This window comes from Terrapene carolina, unplaced genomic scaffold, assembly GCF_002925995.2.
Source record: "Terrapene carolina triunguis isolate 2854851 unplaced genomic scaffold, T_m_triunguis-2.0 Scaffold58, whole genome shotgun sequence".
Lineage (NCBI taxonomy): Eukaryota > Metazoa > Chordata > Testudines > Emydidae > Terrapene > Terrapene triunguis.
The window spans coordinates 50,867,290-50,892,289 of NW_020664409.1; the positions used below are offsets into that span (position 1 = coordinate 50,867,290).

Below are 25,000 nucleotides of genomic sequence, written 5' to 3' on the forward strand. Positions count from 1 at the left end.
CCCAATCCTTCTGTCTTTGCCTTTTTAGGATATGTGCTCTTTGGGGGTATGGATAGTGTTTTCCTCTATGTTTGGGTGTTACAGCAATACAGATAAGAAATAATAATACTAAACAACAATGATCACAAGAAGTATGGCTTACTGTGTTCTCTTCATAAAAATAATGTTCGTCTACCATACACAGAGTAATGTGCAAGATAATTTCATAGAGTTTAAAGCCAGAAGGGACCATGGTGATCATCTAGTCTGACCTCCTGTATGTCAAGGCACATTGAATTTCACCTGATATCCCTATATTGAGGCCAATGACTTTAGTTAGGCTAAAGCAATTCAGTCCTCAGAAGACAAACTATTGTGTGCCAGAGGCAGAGAAAGGAGAGACCGAGGTGACACCAATGCCTGAGGCCCCTGCAATGGCAGGGGATGATACATGTGTATTTTACGTTGTAGAAAAACTAGGTATTGCACTGTACTATTTGCAAAATATTATGTGATCACAAATGGCTGAACTATTTTTGCTCAAACTCTCTCGACGATGGACAGTTTCCTTGGCACTGCGGACATTGAAAGGGAACCTAATGGGGCAGAGGTAGGAAGCATGGCAAAGAGGTCAGGAAGGGATTTCCACACACAAGAGGGAGCATGCAGAAATGCATGGGCATGGAAGAAGGGCACAAAATGAGCTTTTGCTGAACAAGAGGGTATGAGGGATGTGGTGGGTGGGCAGACACTGAAACAAGACTGATAAATATTCTGTTTTTGTATCACAAGATACTATTGAGGTCCTGACCACTTGATGCAAAAACAATACCTCTTGGAACCCCCTGACTCCTAACAGCTTGCAGAGGCATTAGCTCAGTACTGACTCAACGTCAATAAGAGTAGTGTTACTATTGGATCAAATGGTCTGTTGTGTAGTGTCACGTTAAAGTGATACTGTATTTCACCTTAGAGCTGGCTGCGTTTCAAGGACTGGTGCAGCCATCCCTGAAGTATCTTTGCAGGGCTCCTGATTGTGCTGCTTCATCACTTTCAGCTTGTCCAGAATGTGGTTGTATGACTGCTTACTGGTTTGAGCTATCATGATCATATTATACCCACTACAAGTTCTTTACTAGGGACATATGTTAGGTGGTGGATAGTCTAAGTTTGTTTCTTTTGAGACCCTTAATTACCCTGCTACCTTTGCTCTCACTCCAGCCCAATTTAATGATTGATCATCGTATGAAATTAGCTTGTGATCACCCTTTTGGTATAGTAGATCCGATAGCTTAAAATCACTCTTCTGAAATCTGTCTCATTCACACCCCTTTTCAACTTGAGCCTGTTCATTTGTGTGATCGTATTTGAGTGAATGGCATTATATTATGTTTTTATTAAAATGCCTTTGTTTTTATTCTGCTGTATAGTGCCTTGAAAGAATGAGGGGTTGATACTGTAAATAAATAACATTTGTAATGTTATTTGAGGGGCATAGGAAGTCTTAGTTAATTAATGACTGCGAAGCACTTTGACACAGTCAGAGGAAAGTTGCTATAGAAGAGCAAAGCATTGTTAGTACTATTGTCTAGTGCATTTTCTAAATAGCCCAACTTTAAAAAAAATCACCAGTCATTATTTTATAATGTGTACTTTTTTGGTCAGGCAACTTAAGCTGCAGCTAATAGCTAGATCAGCATTAAGCCTACAGTTTTGAACACTTTTTATGCTACCTCATAAAGAGAGAAGGGTAATAAACTTCATTAAAGTGGTATCCTACATTTAAGTGCTAGGAACTGCAGTTTAGTTACCGAGCTAATCTCTAAAACTCTTTATATGGGGCAGAGGTATATGGGAATGAAGGTAATTTTTAAGCTTATTAGAAGTCCCATCTCTGAATAAAAATACATTGGATTCTTATCAAGGGCCTCATCCTTTAAGCTTTCCCTGCACAAAAATCCAATTGACTTTATGTGGAGTAGCTGCAAGATCAGATCCCAAATTTCTAAAACTAGGCCAGGCAGCACAAGGGCTGTAGGGACTTAGGGTATGCAGCTTCACAACACTGCCAGCATCACCATAGGGCCAGGCCAGGCCTAGGAAAGTCAAGTAGCCCTTTGGCACCTTCTCACTTCACTGTTACTCCAGGAAACACCGGAGAAGACTGCATCATCTTGTGGCTAATGACATGTCACATCCACCTCTAGTCCACATGGAAGATAAAGCCTACTACTTCTATCAGCTAAAGACACTACTCCTTTAACTAAAATGCTTTGCAGCTAAATGTTAGGAGCTGTACCCCTGCTGATAACCCATGGCAGGATCAATGCAAAACTGTATGGGGATTTTAATTTCTGTAGACCTCAGAGATTTGGTCCAAACTTCCTTGGACAGGGAGAGTGTGCAACATGCTGGCTAAGTTTGTTGTGTCTCCTCTAGTGACTGATCCACATAGAAGACAGCAGCCTGGTACTTGGAATTGTGGAGTTATTCATTTAATTCAAGTGGCAGACGCCTGTGGTTTAGTTCTGGCCTCAGACCATGGGTTATATATGGTGTGGATCCTTCAACCAGCACCATCTTGGGACAAAGAGGCCTATAAATGCTAGATCTCACCTCCTCCTGTCTTTTCCATTCCCTTTTCTGAAGAGGGTTCAGGGAATAGTATGTGTATACTGTTAACACTGCTACCAGCACCATCTGGAGGTCAGGACAGTCTTATGGAGACCATGTTCCTGCCCCCAGTATCTCATGCCTCTCTTCTTTAAAGATCAGCAAGACCATAACACATCAGTGTTCTGCCTTCTGCACTAGCACACCGTCCTGCCCTCACTTCAATCCTTTTTGTAAATCTACCCCTCCCATGATTCCCAAAATAAGTAAGTTAGGAACATTCACACTTGTATCTCCATCTTCCATATATTTATTATATAAATATATATAAAAGCCCCTCGCTGAACAGCTACTAGGTGCACAAGCCTAAAATGAGTAGTTCTTTGGGGCACATAACCTAGCACAATGGGGTCCTGGTCCATGACTGGGGATCCTAGGTGCTACAGCATACAAATAAACAATAATGAGATGCTCATAATTGTATTGCTATACGTCACTATTCATCGCCTCGCTTCGTTAGGTCATGTCTAATGTTTAGACTGGAGCAGAGGCTCTCTGGTCTTCTGTGAAATACCTAGGCTATGTCTTCACTACCCGCCGATCCGGCGGGTAGCAATCGGTCTATCGGGGATCGACTTACCGCGTCTAGTGAAGACGCGATAAAATCGATCCCTGATGGCTCTACCGTCGACTCTGGAAATCCACCGCGGCAAGAGGCGGTAGCGGAGTCGACGGCGGCGCGGCAGCGGTTGACTTGCCACCGTCCTCACAGCCAGGTAAGTCGACCTAAAATACGCCACTTCAGCTACGCTATTCACGTAGCTGAAGTTGCGTATCTTAGGTCGACCCCCCGCTGTAGTGTAGACCTAGCCCTAGTAACTGCTGGGCACTATGAAATAATAAGTAAACATAGAGAGATACTGACAAATATGTTAGATTAGATAGGTCCACCAGATAGGGCTGCCTTTGTTTAGAATTTAGCACCCCCCCACAAATAAGCAATTGGGAATAATTCTCTAACATGGCCCCAAAGATTACAGGTTCCTGGGCAGCAGTCACAGGCACGTACTCCTAAAACCAGCAGTGCTATGATATTCAGGTTTTTTTCCATTTTGTAAACAAACTGCAGTTCAGTAAAAGTTCATCCATTGTTATATTAGCAAAGTAACATTTCTCTGATGCTGCAAGGAAGTTACTCTAAGCAGTATTGTGCAATACACTGTGAGACTACATATTGAGAGGGAAGGAGACAATGTGTTTCCAATCTGTCCTCATGAATGCATTTCAGTGCAAACGTGTGAGAGGGAATATAGGTGGGTTCATATACTGGTAAGCATGAGGGTGAGATACAGGATCAGACTAAAAGCAGTGTGAAGGTTAGCATTTGACACACTGTCTTTATGGAATCCCCAAATCAGGAAGGACGGGGAAAAGGGCATTTGCAAGGTCTCTTTGTGAACATTTTGCATCATAATAATAATTAAAAAGGGAGGGAGGGAGAGAGACACACAGAGAGAGACCTGGCTCAGAAGGGGACTATATGTTATTAAAAAGAAAAAGGGGAGTGGCTAGAGTTGGGAGTGGCCACCTTGAGGGAAGGTGGCCTGCCTCAAAGATTTCTGTTTAAATTAACATTTGGATTTAGAAGGAACACTATCAAAGGATAAAAATAACAAACAACCTATTTCCTGTTGTTTGGTGGTTAAAACCTCCAAAACACTTTGAAAGTGAAATCTCCTGCCTTACTGAGCACGTTTCCTCCTGAAGCATACCTGCACACTTGTTTTTTTTATTGTAGGGCTGCCCCCATGCAGTGCTTCCTGGGTAGCATTTATTTTTGCTTTGGTAAAAAGAGGGCCAAACAATTTTGTTTGAAAAAGAAATCATGGCAGGCAAAGTTGTGTAAAAGCCTTTACAAGAGATAAATGGAAAAATGAAAAATATCACAGCTACATGATTTGAGGAGGACATCCCTTAAAAGAAGGAAGGCAACAGGTCCAGGCTAGGCCATTTTTGCCAGGGTAAATCTGTAGTTTTGCTAAATATTTACTACACTACAGATGAAAGCGGATAAGCTAGAGAAGGGGAATTCAAAGTGCAGCCATAGTGCACAGTGCAGGTCCAGTACTGTGCATGGAGTTCTCAGATACTGGCTTCCCCAGCCCCCAATATAGAGGTGGAGCCCTGCAAACTATAGATTCCAGAATGCAGATGACTGCTTAAGATCAATAAAGTGTATTGCATGTTGAGATTGCTATTCTCCATATGCCGTAGCTCTGTATCCCCTGGGCTGAGATGAGGGTAAGGTCAGTCTGATCCATTTAAGATTCAACATCTTTTCAGTTGTTCTCAGGTAGAATAAAGCAAAGCAAATGCATTCCACTTAAGTAAAGAAAAGTAGCGAAGCAGGACAGCAACAGAGGGGGCAGGCCTTTCTGCTTGATGCACAAGTTCCCCCTTTTACTCTATAGTGTAGGCTCCTGCCTCTTTTTGCTCCTCATAAAAGCATCTTCACAATTTTTGAAATTGACATTTCATTTCAACTGCATCAATAGGCCTTAACATGACTACAGTGTTTTTGCCAAAGCCTGAGCAAATGTTCAGAAATATTTCATTATCTTGCTGTTTTCGACATCTACACGCTATGTTAAAAGCAGCAGATTAAAGTCAGCATCTCTGCTGCTGGAAATCTCAGAAATTCTGACATTTCCATGAGTTATGTTTTCTCTATTTGCATACTCTCTTTTCTGTTTTGTTTGACACTTGCAGCTGTGACGCTGCTTGTGCATTAATCACTTATGAAGGAGCTGCATGTACAAAATGCCATATAACTTACCACCAGGCATTAGCTCCATAATATATTAACCATCCATCCATGCAACTGAACCGCTAGTCTATAGCCCACCTCTTGATATCTGCAGTGATAGCTAATTAGTGCTGGACAGGATTTAATATTATCATGGTAAGTTTTGTTTCACCTCCTTGTGCAATGAATAAAACATGAATAAATTTAGTTGATGAGTGATTGCTATGAAAAAATGTTCACCAAAATATTTCCCCCAATCTCAGCAATTGTTTTTAGGATAACTATGGAAGATTGTTCTCTAAAAATGAAATTTGTCACCGTACCAATTCTACTTGAAATATTACACAGTTGTTTGATTAATTTGTGAAATATACTATTTCCAAGAGTCTCAACCACTGAACTTCAAGTATGAACAATCTGACATTCCTGATAGGTGAACAAATTGAAAATATACGCTGATTGTCTAGTAATCCAATAGTTGCATCAGGCATTGTAAAGATGGTGTCTGAAGTTATCCTGAAAGGAATGCACTAGACCACATCTGAATCATATTTTCAAACAACTATCTGCAAACATTTATGCATATCTATGCTTGAACATCTAGCCTGTTTTTTTAATGTGGATGATTAATAGTTATAGACAATTATGGGTTGCATCTTATTCATAGACTTTAAGATCATAAGAACCACTGTGATCTCCTAGTCTAAACGCCTGTAAAACACAGGCTATATAATTTCATCCATTAATTTCCTGCATGAGGTCTAATAGCTCATGGTAGAGCTAGAGAATAGCTTTTAGAAAGTTATGCAATCTTTATTTCAAGATTTCAAGCGATCGAGAATCTAACACATCCCTAGGAAAGTTGTTCCAATGGTTAATCACCCTCACAGTTAAAACTACATGCCTTGTTTCCACTTAATCTAGCTTCAGTTTCTAACCACAGGATCTGCTTATGACTCTGTCTTTGACTGAAGAGCTCTCTATTATCAGATATCTTCTCCTTACCTAGGATATAATTGTTTATAGAACCCTGATCAAGTCACCTCTTAACCTGCTCTTCTTCATAGGTCATATAAACTGTTTTTCTAATGTCAGTACATTGGAGGAGGCAACATGAGAATGGAAAGCTAAACATTATGTACCAGGTCCTACAGTGGCATATTTCAGCATAGCTCCATTGTCAACAATGATGCTACACCAATGGAAGAGGGATAGCTCAGTGGTTTGAGCACTGGCCTGCTAAACCTAGGGTTGTGAGTTCAATCCTTGAGGGGGCCACTTAGGGATCTGGGGCAAAATCAGTACTTGGTCCTGCTAGTGAAGGCAGGGGGCTGGACTTGAGGACCTTTCAAGGTCCCTTCTAGTTCTAGGAGATAGGATATCTCCATTAATTTAATTTAATTACAACAGCTGAAGATCTGGGTGTACATTCTTTGGCTATGCTGCCCAACAACGCACATACAAACTGCCATGTCCCTCAGCCTGTCAAGGCTAATTTCAATGCAAAACCCAGACTTTTAAAATCTGTGTAAAAAAGATCACCCTCCAGAATGAAAGGGCTTGAGATGATAAAAATTCATTGCTTCAACATGAGGTGTTCTATTACCTTACTTTTATGATTCGGCATTTCTGATAGCAATAATTCACAGTAATAACATTTGGGTAACAGCAGGTCTGTATGGAATAAGAGTAAATTTTGATCTAAAGTGAAGACCAGCCTTGTAATGAAGTACAAATGTGAAGTATTCACTGGAGACTAAAAGTATCTTATACCACTGTCATATGAAATATAGGGCAGGAAAAAAAGGACTATGTGCTATTCAAGCAAGATTCAAATTTCAACACTTAGGTTAATAAGGGGAAAATCTTTTGTTTTGTTATGGTAAAGAAAGGTATCAGTTTTGTTCATCAGCAATATAAAATTTCTGTTTGACTCAGTGCTTTGCTCTAACACTGAAAGGTGCCAAAAAAATCAACCGTTTAGGTCAGCCACAAGATTAGTCATGAATACTGAATTTAAACTAATATGTATGAAGCTGGTGAAACAAAGTATCTTAAACATGTCCCAGCTTGAACAACAATCTCCTACATCAGATTTATTAGCAATTGCTCTATTAATAAGAAATAGTAGCTGCGTTCTACATGGTATGGAAAATGAAAATAAAATAGGTGTCCGATTTCCTACACTGCATTACAGTGGCATATTTTGTTTAAGATATTATTCTCTCATGGGCTGTATAGCTAAAAAAATATAATTCATTAAAAAATATGTATTTGCTCAGGCTTTGATGAATTGGGGCATAATGTTAAACAATTATTCATTACCTTTATTCTTCTGTCAAAGTGGGCAAAATCATTTCTTTTTATTGCTTTTTTTTAATATAAGGACACAGGCCCCTGTGACATCCATTTTATTTTAAACTAATGCTTCTATTATTCCACATCTGAATAATTACAGCTGACATCATCTGTTCTTTGGTGTCCTAAAAGAGCTTTAGCTCTAGTCCACTGTTACATATTTTATGCACAACATGAAATAAAATACCTCAAGATTTTGAAAATATTTATTTTAAAAACAGCAATGAAATTGTCTGTAATCACATTTTCTGCTCTCCTTTGAAAGCTACATTATTCAATATGCCAGTGGTCTTTTCCATAATAGCAACATATTAGAAATTCATGCTGCTCTAATATCTCTGAATTCATTGATGTACTGCACTCCCTATAGACCTAAAGAAACATTTCTGTTTCAGTTTCATATGTCCTGCACACTACCTACTGATGTGATGGTTGTCAAAACAGTTGTACAGTAGCCTTTGAATTCAAAGTGTGCCTTGACGGTCTACTAAAAATGACAATAAACCCAAGTATATACATTATTCTGGCTTTTGTTGCCAGTACAAATAGAGCATTCTGGAACTAAATCCCCCAGTTTTATTACCTTTTAACATCTCTTCCACTTTAAACTTCAAAACTTGAAATTTGAAGCATTCAGAGAAATTGAAATCCCCTTTATTTTTTCTTGTAAATGTTCTATACAGCATTATAAGCCATACTGTTAAAAAAAAATCCTGTTACATATAAGCACACTCTAACAATACTGGTGTTTTCTTAATGTAAAAGCTGCACTGTGAAATTTAATTCTGATTGCCTAGAAAAACTCTTTAGCAACCATAGGATATTCAACAGCTTCTGGGTCTGTCTATAACTTTATTTTGAGCAAATGAACATACAAAAATATTTCAATTATTTTTAGCACCTTAAAAGGCATTTTGCAGGTACATGCACCCTCTCATGAGAAATCTGTGCAGACAGCTTTATTTGCAATTTTCTAGTGGTTATTTCTGACAGTTTTAAGGAGTATTTCAGGAAGATTATACAGCACCTGGAAGTCTAGAGAGGCTGACCTCCACCAGAAACCGAGACAGATCTAGTTGTAAGGGAGCTGCCTCAATTATAGTACATGGGAAAAAGCTCCTTATTCTCTTCCACCACAGACAAACCAACATCCTACAAGACAATTAGTGCAATTTTATTATCCGATTATACCCAGATATCTAAGCAATCTGAGATGTAGGCATATCTCAGTTATGTCCGTGTTAAACTTCTTGTACATAACGCAGTTCTTGGCTTTGACTTGAGGACCCAGACCCAGTTTTGCAATACCAGAAGAAATTCTGTACAAATATTGAGCTCCATATATCTAAAACAGCTATATAAATGAAATGTCTTGAGAAATCTGCATTTGACGATACTGTAAAAAATGAATGTGTGCATGTCGCTTTGGTAGAAAACAGAGACCCAGATAAGAATATAGAAGCAAACATGAACTGACAGCACAATGTAGGAAAAGGGAAATTTTAGTGATGTTTTCGAACAGTAGAGAGTGAGGGAGACTTCAATCAATCTCAAAACTTCAAAGCAGGCTAATTCCCAACTTGACTGTCAGATACTGTAAATGGCAATGGGAAAGTCCCATCTCCCAGCATTGTAACATTTTTCAGAAAGAGAATTCCCACAGTGTAAAAAATCCATAAGAAATTGATCCTTAATGCGAATTCCCCGAGCTGGTACTGGGTTCTTATTTTGTGTGCTTAAGCACTTCTACAGATGAAAACTCTTACAGATACTGAGTCAAATCCTGCACTCTAAGGGCTTTCAAATGGGAGTTTTTCCTGAGTGAGGTCTATATATGTTTTAGTAAACCAGCAGTTTTAGTGTGAGTCTGTTGAAAAAGTGCTCTTGAGTGCACAGTGCACAATAACTTCTAATCATACTGAGCCAAATTCCAAAAGCATTAGCTTTTACTCAGTCCTTACTCAAGCAAATTCTCATTTTACAATGGCAAACACTTGCTATCTGAGATGAAAGGGAAATGCCATGATCTGTACCCCCAGTATTTTCCGGCTTTGTTTGTTTACTTCCATCAGCTTAGCATTAACTAAGTCATTAGCTTAAAAAGTGTAACCTGAGCTGGTGTCAGCCAATTGCAGACCACCCAATAATTCAAATACAGAATAAAAATGTAGGCATCATTGCTAAAATATTGATATAGCTTGAGAACAGATTAGCAGAAAAGATGAGAGTAAACAGGCCAAATTCAATGGAGTTGCACCTTACACCAGAGCTGAATTTGATCAAAACCCAGTAAATTCTAATAAAGAGGATAAATGGGTCAAGGTGAGGAACAACCCAAAGGTTCAATGCTAAGAACAATTCTACTGAAAATATTTATTAGTGACCTGGGAAATGGAACTAGTTGCCTAGTGTCCAAATTTGCAAGAGAGAGTAATATATTACTGAATATATGGTAACAAGAATTTGGACAGGTTTGAGAAATACATAAAGGAGTTTCAGTGTCAGGAAATATACTAGCACACTTTGGCATATATTATTGGTATAGAGCAGTGTTAGACAAAACAGTAAAAATGAAACTTAAAGGGTGGTGATGAGTAATATCAAAAAGGTAGAATGATGTGCAGAAAAAGAAACTTTTAAGTTTCTGGGTTATATAAATAAGGGGGTCTGTTTCAAATGCAAATAAATAATGCTGGCTCTTCACAAAATCATCTGTCTTCCTTGTTGTTGAGGAACACCAAAAGCACAGTGGAATCACTGTCTTCATTGCATAGTTAACTCGAGTTATCTACACTTGAGTTAACTGCTCTCAAGTTAGTGTCCCACGAGGAAGAGTGCAAAATAACACTCAAGCTGAAGACAGTGATTGTGTTAGCTGTCAAACTGGGCTAACTGGAGTTGTAGTATATACAACATGACAGGCCAGCCAACTCCAGTTCAAATAGGGTGACCAGATGTCCCGATTTTATAGGCACAGTCCCGATTTTTGGGTGTTTTTCTTATATAGCCTCCTATTACCCCCCACCCCCTGTCCCGATTTTTCACACTTGCTGTCTGGTCACCCTAAGTTCAAAGCTCTACCACACTTGAGTTAAAGGGTATTGGGTGTGGACAGGACCTGATTTAGGGGCAACACTCAGGTTATAACTAACAATTCAGACAAACCCTGTGTATGAGAGAACAAGGGAAAGGCTGAGAAATGGAGAAGCTGAGCATGGGATTGGAGAAGACAGAAGGACAGGCTTAGGTCAGAAATACATTTATAAAGGCTTTCATCCCAGAGAAAGTTGTTCAAATGTAAATCAATCTGCAGTATGACATTGTGGCAACAGATACAATACTTTTTTTTAAAGGCAAAGATAAGTCTACAGTACCCTTGGAACACAAAAAAATATATTTGGATGTACTGTATTCTCAGTGAATAGGAACATGCACTTGCCATAAGCCTGAGGAATCTTTCCTTTCTTGACTACACAAATTCCGAGTCCATGTCTTTGATAAAAATAATACTTTTAATTTTACATACATATCTTGTTTTCCTACTCACTGTGGACAGGTAACTTTTGGAATCTGCACTTGAAACTAAAATTACTTCATCAACCTAATTTCACAATAATGAATCTCTCTCTTCAAGGATATAAGCAGTAATATACCTACATTCTGTGCAAAGGAAATTGTGGCCCTATAATAAATTGATCAAGGTGGAAGGTTATTATGGGTCATAAGAGGAAGGAGACATCCACAGCCCAAGAAATGATGCCTGGATTATCATGTTTAATTTACCTATCATTATTCAGGATTCATTTAGTAAATATAGTGCCTTTTCCCTTCCAACCAGTGCATATTTCCCTTAATTTACTTCTGTTTTGTCCTGATCTACATAAATTCCCCAAAGCAGAATTGTTTAGTTATACTATTCAACTTTTTTGTATTTGCCCTTGATCCAATAATTCACTATGACAATCTACAGACTCTCAAGGCCTTTTTTTCATAGTTCTTTGCAAAAGACTAATGTGGAACATCAGTGCTTAAAAGAATGCTTAGTTTCCAAACCATAGCCCTGGCATAAAAGAGATCAATTCAATGAAACATTGCTTTTACTCTTTATTAAAGTGCCAAGTGCTAGTTCTACTTTCTTTAGGTATTTCTGATGCTTAGATCCTTTCAAACCATTCAACTCTTTTTTTTTCCAAGGAGGCTGAATAATGTATTTCATACGTTTTGTATACGACTTGTATAAAGTCCTAGCACATTTTTAAAAATATCCCAGAAATGTATCCATATTCCTGTATGAAAAACTTTTCGTCCCATACAATATACCCTTGAGGGTCATATTCTGCTCTAAAATATGAGGACATAACTTGGTGTACAGCTGGCATACAAAAAGTTTGCAGCTTATTCTTAATACCTCTTGAAAAACAGGATATTTATGTGACTTTGCACTTCTTGTAATCAATTTAACCAATATAGAAATGACTGAAAATAAAATTCTTCTCAGGCCCAAGCCCATAATGACTATTTGATAGGATCAGGCCCAAAGACTTAACTCTCCCAATCACTTCAATGGGAGCTCTGTATGGACAAGGACTGTGAATTGTGAAAAGGCTGCACGATTTGGCCTAGAGTGAAAAAAAGACATTTGCAGTTATCCTAAAGTACAGTAAACAAGAAAGGAAATAGTACATTTCTGTAGATCTCTCTGTACAAACAAATCAGAATAGAAAGAACCTGGTAAAGAAACACAGAACACAGTCATTCAGGGCTAAAACCTGTTTCATCTGAAGTCAATGATACTGGCCTGATTCTGTTCATAATAACACCACTGTAAAGCAGCAGTAATTCTATTGGAGTTAATGAGGCAGGATTTCATCCTCTGTAACCAGAGTAAAACTAGGGACAGAGCAGAACCAGTTGTGATGATTTCAGGGAGACCTGGATATAGCCTACTGAGAGTATTTTAAACAGATATACATATCCACATTTAAAAAAAACAACAACCTAACTTAAACTAGCCCTAAAATCAAAGACTAAAAATTCTTACCACAGAAAGTGAATTTGAAAGCAGTGTCCCATCTTGGCCAAGCATGTTGGACACTGTAATTTCAGGTAGGTCCATGTTTTGTGGATGAAATGGAAGCAGGCCGTTATGGTTCATTGGGTGACACAGAGAGTGGTACCCAGACTCTACCTCATTCAGGTGCACCAGTGAGTGGTCAGGTAATGATGGAGGAGTTATGGGAGGTATGTTAAAATCTTCACTTTCAAGACTTGGACCAGGAAAAGACTGTAAAAAGAAAATACAGATATTGTTGCAAATCAAACAAAAATTAAAATAAAACAATAGCTACACACAAACAAACTAAAACTCAATCATCATACATTATTACGTAGTAATTTCAACTTAGCAAAGAGACCATTTTAAACACTCATACATTATAATGGTAGAGTTTAACCATTATGTATGGAATAAAAATTGCCTCAAAGGCATAACAATTGCTGGTACTTGCACAGCTCCCATTAGACAGACTTTTTTTCAAGAAGGTGAATTCAAACAGATTTCAAGGGTCCCATTAAAATTTTCCAAGAGTCTTCATCTAGCTGCATACCTTTTTCATGGGAATTGTGGAAAAGGAAAGCCATTTATAAAATTAACATTGGATCAAAATGTGTCATAAAACTCAGATCAAGTTTACATACTGAAAAAGAAATTCTGTTTTTTTGCTACTGGTTTTAGTTTTATATAACAACCATACATTCATTCTGCTACAAAAGAAACAAATTCATACAGAAATGGCATGCACATTGTATGAATATTCAAATATATTTTACAGAAATATAAAGTAATTATATCTGAAGAATAAAATATACATTTTTTCTTAGTCTATAAACTCACACATACATGTATTTATGCTGTATCTAAACAATGTATTCCATGATGTTATTGTTTAGTCTTTTACTGACTGTTATTGCTATTTAAAGTCATGTGATTTAATCTGATGCAAGGTAAAGCTACAGGTAACGTCAGAGGAATATACCAAGGTAGATAATTGATTTTACTTGTTTTGTGATCTTCCTGCAGCAAGTAGGCGCATTTGAGAATAAGGAAGGGCAGTGTGGACATGCTGATATATTTTGAAGGGGAAAGTGAGTATTATGGTTGGATATGACTAAAGTAGGACTGAATAGGAAAAGAGAGGTGTGAGGTGAAAGCAGTTAATATCTTGGGTGAAAGTGATCATGAAATGATAGAGTTCATGATTCTAAGGTATGGTAGAAAGGAAAACAGCACAATAAAGATAATGAATTTCAAGAAGGGAGACTTTAGCAAACTTAGGAAGCATGTCTAAGGGGAAAAACAGTTCAAGAGAGTTAGCAGTTTTTCTAAGAGACATTATTAAGGACACAAGAGCAAACTATCCCACTGTGTAGCAAAGATAGGAAGTATGGCAAGAGACCACTCTGGCTTAACCAGGAGATCTTCAATGATCTAGAACTCAAAGAAAGTCCTACAAAAAGTGGAAACTAGGTCAAATTACAAAGGATGAATATAAACAAATAACACAAGTTTGTAAGGACAAAATTAGAAAGGCCAAGCCACAAAATGAGATTAAACTAGTTAGAGATATAAAGGTAACAAGACAACATTCTACAAATACATTAGAAGCAAGAGGAAAACCAAGGACAGGGTAGGCCCATTACTCAACAGGTGTGTGTGGGCGGGGGGTGGGGTGGGGGGGGACAATAACAGAAAATGTAGAAATGGCAGAAGTGCTAAATGACGTTTTTGTTTCATTTTTCACCAAAAGTTTATTAGCAATTGTACACGTAACAATGAATGCCAGTGAAAATGAGGTAGGATCAGAGGTTACAATAGGGAAAGAACAAGTTAAAAATTACTTAGACAAGTTAGATATCTTCAAGTCACCAGGCCTGTTGAAACACATCCTAGAATACTCAAGGAGATGACTGAGGAGATATCTGATACATTAGCTATTATCTTTGAAAAGTCATGAAAGATGGGTGAGATTCCAGAGGACTGGAAAAGGGAAAATATAGTGCCAATCTAAAAAAAGGGGATTAAGGACAACCCGGGGAATTACAGTCAGCTTAACTTCAATACCCAGAAAGATAATGGATCAAATAATTAAACAATCAGTTGGCAAACACCTAGAAGATAATAAGGTGATAAGTAACAGTCAGCATAGATTTGTCAAGAACAAATCATGTCAAACCAACCTGATAGCTTTCTTTGACAGGGTAACAAGCCTTGTGGATGGGGGGAAGTGGTAGATGTGGTATACCCTGACTTTAGTAAGGCTTTTGATACTGTCTTGCATGACCTCATAAACAAACTGGGGAAATACAACCTAGATGAAGCTACGATAAGATGGGTGCAAAATTGCTTGGAAAACTGTTCCCATAGAGTAGTTATTAGTGGTTCACAGTCAAACTGGAAGGGTATGTGGAGTGGAGTCCCGCAGGGATCAGTTCTTTGTCCGATTCTGTTCAGTATCTTCATCAATGATTTAGATAATGGCATAGAGAGTACACTTATAAAGTTTATGGACAATACCAAGATGGGAGGGGTTGCAAGTGATTTCGAGGCTAGGACTAAAATTCAAAATGATCTGGACAAACTGGAGAAATGGTCTGAAGAAAATAGGATGAAATTCAATAAGGACAAATGCAAAGTACTCCACTTAGGAAGGAACAACCAGTTGCACACATGAAAAAATAGGAAATGACTGCCTAGGAAGGAGTACTGCAGAAAGGGACCTAGGGATAATAGTGGATCACAAGCTAAATATAACACTGTTGCAAAAAAAAGCAAACATCATTCTGGGATGTATTACCAGGAGTGTTATAAGCAAGACATGAGAAGTAATTCTTTTGCTCTACTCCACACTGATTAGGCCTCAACTGGAGTACTGTGTCCAGTTCTGGGCGCCACATTTCAGGAAATATGTGGACAATTTGGAGAAAGTCCAGAGAAGAGCAACAAAAATGATTAAAGATCTAGAAAACATGACCTATGAGGGAAGACTGAAAACATTGGGTTTGTTTAGTCTGGAGAAGAGTAAGGAGGGACATGATAACAGTTTTCAAGTACATAAAAGGTTCCTAGAAGGAGGAGGGGAAAAATTGTTCTCTTTAACCTCTGAGGATAGGACAAGAAGCAATGGGCTTAAATTGCAGCAAGGGCAGTCTAGGCTGGACATTAGGAAAAACTTCCCATCAGGGTAATTAAGCACTGGAATAAATTGCCTAGGGAGCTTGTGGAATCTCCATAATTTTTAAGAGACGGTTAGACAAACAGCTGTCAGAGATGCTCCAGATAATACTTAGTCCTGCCTTGAGTGCAGGGGACAGAACTAGAAGACCTCTCAATGTCCCTTCCAGTCCTGTGATTCTGTGCATACAGTCATGTCAGCTCCCGATGTGCTGATTTATTCACTTGTGAGGGAGTGAGAAGGAATGACCTTAGCACAATATTAATCATGTGATTTGAATTAAGAGTTACTTGATGTCCAAATGCAGTTGTTCAGCCACAACTTGGTGTGCAGGTTGGTACAGACGTGCACTGCCCAAGAATGCATTCCAGAACTCCTGGGAAAGTGGCTTCTGTTCCCCCTATCCCTTTTCCAAGGATGCAGAGTCTGCAACTCTCCCACCCACAGACATGGGGCCATTCCAGAGCCTGTGGGAACTAGCCCCACAACTTCCTGTCCTCTTTGTGAAAGTTAGGGCAGCTGTGGGTGCTAACTTTGTGAACTCCGTGTGCTCAAGCACTCCAGCTATGTTTAGGTCCTGCAAAGAGCCATTAGGAAATAACAGAGTGCTCCTTTTGTCCTCTTCCCCTGCTCTCCTTTTGCACCGATGCAGGAGTGGGCACAATTGAGAGAGCGCAGCAGCTATTAGGTGCATATTTATTCCTTAGTTTAGTATAATATCGCATATGGAGACAAGCATGATGTGTAAAACCATTGAATAGAAGGCCAAGAGAAGAAGCAATATTCAAAAAGGTAGACATAGTGGAATTTTGTTATTTATAGGTTCACAGATTCCAAGGCCAGAAGGGCTCACTGTGATCTTGTAGTCTGATCACACAGAACTTCCCCAAAATAATTCCTAGGGCGTATCTTTTAGAAAAACATCCAAACTTGATTTTAAAATTGCCATATTAGTGAGTTACCAAATCGAATTAATAGGCAGCAAGTTTAAAACAAACAAAAAGGAAGTATTTCTTCACACAATGTACAGTCAATCTGTGGACTCTTTGCCACAGGATGTTGTGAAGGCCAAAACTATAACAGGGTACAAAAAAGAATTGGATAAGTTCATAGAGAATAGGTCCATCAATGGCTATTAGCCAGGATGGGCAGATATGTAAAACCATGCTCTGAAGTGTCCCTAGCCTCTGCCAGAAGCTGTGAATAGATAGATGACAGGGGATTATGATCATTTGATGATTACCTGTTCTGTTCATTCCCTCTGAAGCACCTGGTATTTGGCACTGTAAGAAGACAGGATACTGGGCTAGATGGACCATTGGTCTGACCCCGAATGGCCGCTCTATGTTCTTATCACAATAACCCACCTGAGGTTATTCTGAACTGTTGCAGCATGGAAATAAAACCTTTAAACTGGATTTGCAACCAAAGATTGTACATGTTGCTACTGAGCTGTTCAGGTATTGCTGGAAACCTGAGCAAAGTAAGGCTTCTACAGAACAGTGCATCTTGCCACAGCCAAAGGGGTGTTTTTCACCAAAATGCAAGGAGCTATGACCATTTTCACCAACTAAGGATCTGTCCCTGCGTGAGGATATCTTGGCGTAGGGTGAAGCATCAGGGTCAAACTCATATATGCAAAAGTAGAAATCCCAAGGAACTGAAAACAGGTAGGGGATAGTGGAGGAGTTGGCAGCAATACTATCATGTATGTATGAGGAACGTGTATTATCCCTGTCAGGTGGAGTGACCTCACTCTATGGAATTCTCAACCTAGAAAACTAGCCCAACCTGCTCACCCGCCCATTTAGATCACTTAGCTTGTGGTGTGGTTCTCTCCAGGGATTTTGTTCCATAGTAGACAGAAGAATATTGGCATATTGAGTTTCTAAGTCTTATTTCTCCCTGTATTTCCATACTATGATGTTGAGACTCCACCAAGGCAGGAAATGTGGGCATCAAAAATAGAACCTCAATGAATGGAGTGGAAACATGCCATTAACAAAGAAAACAAATTAGGTTTATTCAAGTAGTATATAAATGCATATGCTGAATAATAGATAATAAGGTTATTGTGCATTACTGTATACTAGCCACTAGTAAATTATTATACTACAGAACAGCTAAAATAAATGGTCCCTGCCATAAAGAGCTTACAGTCTAATTTCACATAACACAACATACAAGAAAAATACAATAGAGAGTGAGCGGAGAAGGAAGGAAAGCGGTAACATCAATAAGGTTTCATGGATACTCTTGACAAGTGTTCGTCACACTGCACAAATAGCCCATCATTGAGATTTGGCTAACATGAGTCTTTTTGACAGTTACGCTGCTTGGGCCTGTTGGGAAAGATTCCTGGGGTGTGGTTGGGAGGAGGCTGGGTCTGAAATGCATTTTCTTTCCCACAGGCCCTGCAGCAATTCAGGGCCTCAGGAGATCTTTTCCCTCACCTCTTTGCTGGGTGTACGGAGGAGTTACTGCTGGGGTTTCTCTTCCTCCTCCCACTGTCTCCCCAACGGAGAAGAGTGGCTCTTGGAGATCTGGTAGCAGGGGAGAGGAGAGTACTGAATGGGAACTCTCCCCTCCCAGTTTTTTCAAGAGGAGGAGAAACAGCCAAAGGAGCATCTCTCCTTCTACCTTGCTGGTGAGAGGAGGAAGAGTATGAAGGTGTGGCTCTCCTCTCCTTCTTGCTCTGCTTGATCAGGAGGAGGAGGAGGAGTGCTTCTTCACTCAGGGTTCCTGCTGAAGTCAGCTCTCAGCAGCAGCCAGGACAGGCAAATGTTCATAAGCCAAATACTGACCAAATTTCCATTAATATTCAGGCTATTCAGCAAATTTGCTATTTGATTTGTCCATATGTTTAACAACAGAACTTTCACTTTAGACAGATATTGATTTGCTGTGTTTCAAATGTATGCTTAACTAGTAGTATCACTTCAAACACAGTGACAACAACTGCAATGCAATTTAACTAAGGGCTTGTCTACGCTTACAGTGCTGCAGTTGTGCTGCTGTAGCATGTAGTGAAGAAGTTACCTACGCTGACAGGAGGGCTTCTCCTGTTGGCGTAGATACTCCACCTCCCTGAGGGGCAGTAGCTAAGCTGACAGGAGAAGCCCTCCCATCAACATAGCGCTGTCTTCACTGGGAGTTAGGTCGGTATAACTGCGTCACTCAGGGGTATGGAAAATCCACACCCATGAGCGACGTAGTTATACCGACATAAATTTGTAGTGTAGACCATGGCTAAGACTAAATGGTTATTCATATATAATGATGACATCTTAACTTCATTTACTATAATATAAATGACACACTAGTCTCATAAAATCCCACAATCCTAGTTGCAGTGCACACACAGTCACATGTATACGTAGATTGAGAATTATAAATACAAGGTTACCATTTACATTAAAAGCAATAATAATAAAAATGCATCGTGCTATGGTTATTAGTTGCAAACCAGTTACAGTGTATTTGATAACACATAATCTAACACATTTTTGTCAAATTATACTGTATAAACTTCTAAAGATAGCAGTAGTATAGTAGTAAAGAAAATAATAAAATGTCAGAATATTATATAATTTATGTGGAAACTAGTTACTAAGCCATATTAAATATATTCCAGTAATACTATGGCTGTATATGAAAAGTTTTGTCAATTGTATAATATTAAAATCTGCTAAGAGATTACATCAACTGTTTTTTTTTTTTTTTTTTTTTTTTTAGAAAAATAGGTTTGCCTGATTCATAAAAGTAAGGAAGAACCTAGTTCTATAAAATACTGTGAGATAGTTGTTTAGCAATTTAGTTTTGAGGATTATTTTGCTAAACTAATATTTTATATCCAATGTGAGCACTGTCCTGTTTGGGGGGTGGAGAAGGGTTGTAGGGGGGTAATAATGCATGCAAGTAGTCCAAGAATAACTTGTCATCAATACAGTTTGTCTCGTCTGTGAGCATTTTGTGGATGCTTGTTGCCGGCTGCAGTTCACAGGTATAGTTCATATTTACTCTCACCTTGTAGGTTTGGAAGGATTAGTTTATCAGTAAATGTCAGTAAATGACGATTTCACCATATACACACAAACCAATGAAAAAATACTTTAATTGATAATAAAAATTTACAGATATGCAAAGTAAGAAAAATGCTGCTTGAGAACTTAGAGTTTGATTTAAGGATATTTACTTTGTACATTTTGACATATGATGTTGACAATTTATGTTTTAACAGTTATAAAACTTGAACTTTTTGAATTTCAACATCATCTGTCGCAATTACTGACTGATCCTTCATAGTTTCCCTCAACTGTAAAAATTTAAATAGAATTTTTTTTAAATGCTTTAAAATATACATTGATATTATTGGTCAGAATTATAAAAAATAATAATTGAAGTATGCCAAGCCTATTTATAAGGGATTATTAGTATGACATTTTGCATACAACTTCATTGTAAACTTCTTAGTCATTTTCTTTCCAAGGTCACTGTAGTATTGGCACAATTCTACTATATCCAGGTAACCAGGTGATAGCTCTCCTTCATTCTGCTAGTCAAAACAGCACCAACAAATTGCCTTCCTCCTAATTTTCCAACAAGAAACAGCAGCAGTGTGTCTTTTCATCTCCTCACCACATAACTGCAAGGGGACTTCAGCACTGGGTCTGCTTTTCTCCCTATGGAGGGCGGAGTTGTTTATCAGCTGTTGAGCACTGGGGAGAGTTCCTAAATCTTTATTACATCCAGGGAGAGACTTCTTTATGAACCCCATTAAACCCCATTGGAATGCACTGAGCAGATCAAGGCTTTGCTTCTATTTCATTATAAAGGGGATTTCCATCACATCTGAATTTATTATAAGCAGGTTTAGGAGTATTTAAAGTTGATATGGTCAATAATGGGAACTTCAGAACAGAAGCTTGAATTTTAGGTGGGTCGTGTTGAACCTACACATATTGTTTTGGGTTCAGAATAGATCTCAAACCAGATGGAGTCTGCATTCTATGGTTCTAGTTTAATGTTTGTGAAACCTCACAAGAAGTTATTTTTGTGACGTTTTAGCTGATCTCATGATACTGATGCCATCTTGGCCTGCAATGAGAATAGCTTGCAAGATTTTGGCACAATTGAACCCAAACTTTAACCCTGATTCAGCTGCCAACCTAAACCCAAGCTTTTGCTTAAATCAGCATTCAGCTCTGAACACCAACCCAACTTGGCTTCTTTCTCATTTAAATTTCTCTTCTGTACCAATTAGCCTTGTCAAACCCAGCATCAATTTTATGGATTTTAATTGTGCTAAATTCTGGAATGGAGGCAAAAATTAGGTTTCTGCAGGTAAAATGGACGAACACCAAACTATGTTTTGTGTGGATTATTAGTCAAATTCAAGTGCAGTGATTCTTGTCATTGATAGGAATTCTTTTAGTATGTGGCAAAACCAGGCCAATACATTTTATTTCCATTCTCACACACACACTTGTATCCTCTGATTGTAACAGGAGTGATATGTGAAATGGCTGTACGACCTGACTATAATAATTAAGGGCGAGGGTATCAGAACAAAAAACCACCTACATTACCAATGGTGATAATGACTGCAAATTAGAAACCGAACCATATTTATGATTGTATTAAATGTTCTGCATCAATGGTTCAAAAGCAAACTGAGAAAGGCAAATGAAAGCAAAAGACATTTTAAACAGAGCGACCACAGGAGGCAGCAAACATCCAAATATCCAACACAAGCCCTCTGTGGAAAGAACAGAACCATTACTATATGAGAATGCAGAAGATATCATTGACCAGGTAAGTTTAACTTATGTGCTGGATGGCTGCATCACTCGTGCATGCACTCAACAAAATATGGTATTAGCTATAAATCCTTAAAAAATATGGTCTTCTCATATGCATACACAATTTAAATAAAATTAATGATATTTCTAACAATGTGGAGTGTGCCTTGATTTATCATTTACAGTAAGGCTTCTACATCTGAACTGTGGAAAAATGCCAGTTTTTAAAAGATAGATGCTTCAGGCTGTCTCCTCTTCTATTACTAAATACAATGTTACATAACTGAAATAGTTATGAATTGAAAGTAATGTAAAACAGCATGCTCAGTAGAGGAGGAAAAACAATAATTTACTTTATACCCATCTGAAAATTAGGATGATGCATTTGACAGTGATATTTCCAGGAATATAAACAGGATCAACTTATCTCTAATTTCTTAATGGAGGACTTTCAGAAGTAAGTGTTTTTCAGCCTTTTTTGTCTCTGCATGAACAAGAGTTGATAGCTTGAGACTATAATGCATTACTGTGGAAACCTTCGGTCTCTTACATAAATCATCTTAACACTCAGCAAGAATTGTCCAACAGTGCCATTGATATGTTCAAGTCAATGATCCTGCAAACAATTTTTTTATGTTTCTTCATATGTTAGACATAAGCAATAAATCACATTCATTTAAAACACACAATATACTAATTTATCAAGCAACAGCTATCAAAAACATATTACTGGGGAAGGTACAACTTTTTTTTACCCATTGTGTTAATCAATTTCTCTAATTTACATTAGGTAAAGGGTAATGCCTCAAGCAAAACATTAATTTTCCAGCACGAGATGAATTCCATTTTCAATAAGAAGGAGAATATGCTGACAATGATACAATTGATTTAAAATAAGCACAATTTCAAAGTCAACAGAATTATGAAAAGGAACAGTGCTTTTTCAAATGAAACATTCCACTTCTGAGAGTCTCTATTCATTGTTTAATTTAATTTTAAATATCATGCTATACAAGTTTGTTTGAAAACAAATATGCTTTATTTATGAACATTTTACATTTAAATGCATTTAATAGGCAACAATGAGCAAAAAACTATAAAAGATTACAAGACTTGAGCTGTAGAGACCCGCTAAAAGCTCCAAGGCTTCACTCTTCCCTACAAAGAGGTAACAGTATAGCCTTCCTATTCAGAAACTTTATCTCAGTCCATTAGAAAAGTACAGGTTTTTGTTACAATTATCAAATTATCTAGACAGGAACAGTTTAAGGCAGGCGTCTCAAATACGTGGGCCCGCAAAGTTATTTGCTGCGGCCCACCTAGCTCCCTGCGCCCCCCGAGTTATTTCCTGCGGCCGCCAAGCTCCCCTCACCCGCTGCCTACCTGCGTGCCGTTTCCCCACTCCTCTGCCTACCTCCAGGTGCTTCCCGCCACCAAACAGCTGTTTGGCGGCGCTTAGCACTTTCTAGGAGGGAGGGGGGAGGAGGCGGAGAAGAGGCGGGGCAGGGGCAGGGATTTGGGGAAGGGATTGGAATAGGGGCAGGGAGGGGGCGGAGTTGGGGTGGGGACTTTGGGGAAGGGGTTGGAATGGGGGTGGGGAAGGGGTGGGAAGAGGTGGGGCAGGGACATGGTCTCATGGAAGGGGTGGAGTGGGGGTGGGACCAGGAGTAGCAGGGGAGGGGGTGTGAGTGATATGGCCCCTGGGCCAATGTACTAGTCCTCATGTGGCCCTGGTGGTCATTTGAGATCCCTGGTTTAAGGCAACCCAGGGCCATAGGCACAAATGGGGACTCCCTCAGCCCTGATCACATGGCCTTCCCAGGTCCACCTTCACCATAGCTCTTCCCACACCTCCTGGTGTGGCAGTGGTGGCACAAGCCATTCGCTCAAGAGCTGTCTGCTAGGCTGTGAAGAGGGCCTACCACTGCTTCTCTTTGAGTAGGCTGGGGTCTGTCCTGAAGAGGAAGGGACTCATTCCCCACCCACCCCTCTGCCTGTGGGAGCCCCTATTGTCAGTATCTCAGCAGGGCAAAACGCGGTATCTGAGTGAGCGTCCTCCAAATACACAAAGTATCTGTTTTGGTGATGGTGGAACTTCAGAGCAGTGAATTATTGGGCTGTTAACAACAGAAGAGGGATACGACAGTTCACAACTCTCCAAGCTATTGTTTCAGGCTGTCTACAGACTCAGGCAGACGATGCTGCATCAGTTACACTAAGGCCACATTTCCAAGATTTTATTTGAGAGCTAGGTTTTTGGGTTTTTTAAATGAAAGCTGGATTCTGAAGTCAGTGTTGGATTAAAGAAGCTGGGTCCAGAGGCATGTGCCTGTAATCCCTGAGCTGTAATCTGGCTCTTATACTAGAAGATATATTTCTCTACATTGATCACTTGCATTTAGTGCATTTCTTTTTTCTTTGTAGATTTAATATTTTTTTAAAAAACTAAGTAAAATTCCAGTTTTAAAAGAGTTTTCAAATGTTTTTAGAGATCCTCTGAGGAAAATGTACCCAAATTAGGCCTGAGACAAAGCACCAGAGAATAAAATTGAACACGTTCAGCAACCAAAGATTTTACCTAACTTTTTTTAAAATCCTGTTTTCACAAATCTTACTGCTTGAAAATGTATATGATACACCACATTTAACCTGTCAGAAGCCTCATTAGCATCATTGACTCTAAACTGGCAATCAAGATGGTGTGCTTTTCAGGTGTTTACATTTTCAAAATGCTCTTAAAATAGCACTACTATAGATTTACATGTAAGTACTTCCACTTAGTGGGCAAAAACTCAATTTAAATTTACATATCCTCATTGAATTCCCTTAGACCTCAATCACTTAAGTTGTGATAATGCTGTGTATAGGCCACAGAATGAGGAAGGATAGAGACCCCCTTCCTTTCTATTAAAAAAGCTGAAGGACTGTGGAAAGTCTCCGGATTTTTTTTGAAGGAGGTTGAGCCAAACTAGTATCCTCCCTCTCCCCCAACTGTGTAGAAAACTCTATAGAATGTCTGATGTTCTGTGGTGTATGCATGGAAGAAGGCTTAATGAAGAAGACTGGAAATAGGCAAAACTGAGGCATAGCTGTTCTTTATAACTCTTTTTGGACTTCTCCTCCCACCCTGCCCTCACTCCAGAGAAACACTCATGGGACTTAAAGCTGATATGAATATTTCTTATTCACACTAGTAGTCCCATTGACTTCAA

The 25,000-nt window shown here is 38.8% G+C and overlaps 1 protein-coding gene across 2 annotated transcripts in view; it reads right to left on the reverse strand.

Annotated features, from left to right (window-relative positions):
* The window catches only part of TOX (thymocyte selection associated high mobility group box), a 274,162-nt gene that overhangs the window by 106,935 nt on the left and 142,227 nt on the right, over positions 1 to 25,000 (reverse strand). For both annotated transcript variants that reach the window (XM_024205740.2, XM_024205739.2), the window contains exon 3: positions 12,798 to 13,040. In XM_024205740.2, coding sequence (XP_024061508.1) covers positions 12,798 to 13,040 — 243 coding nt within the window. The remainder of the gene's footprint in view (positions 1 to 12,797; positions 13,041 to 25,000) is intronic.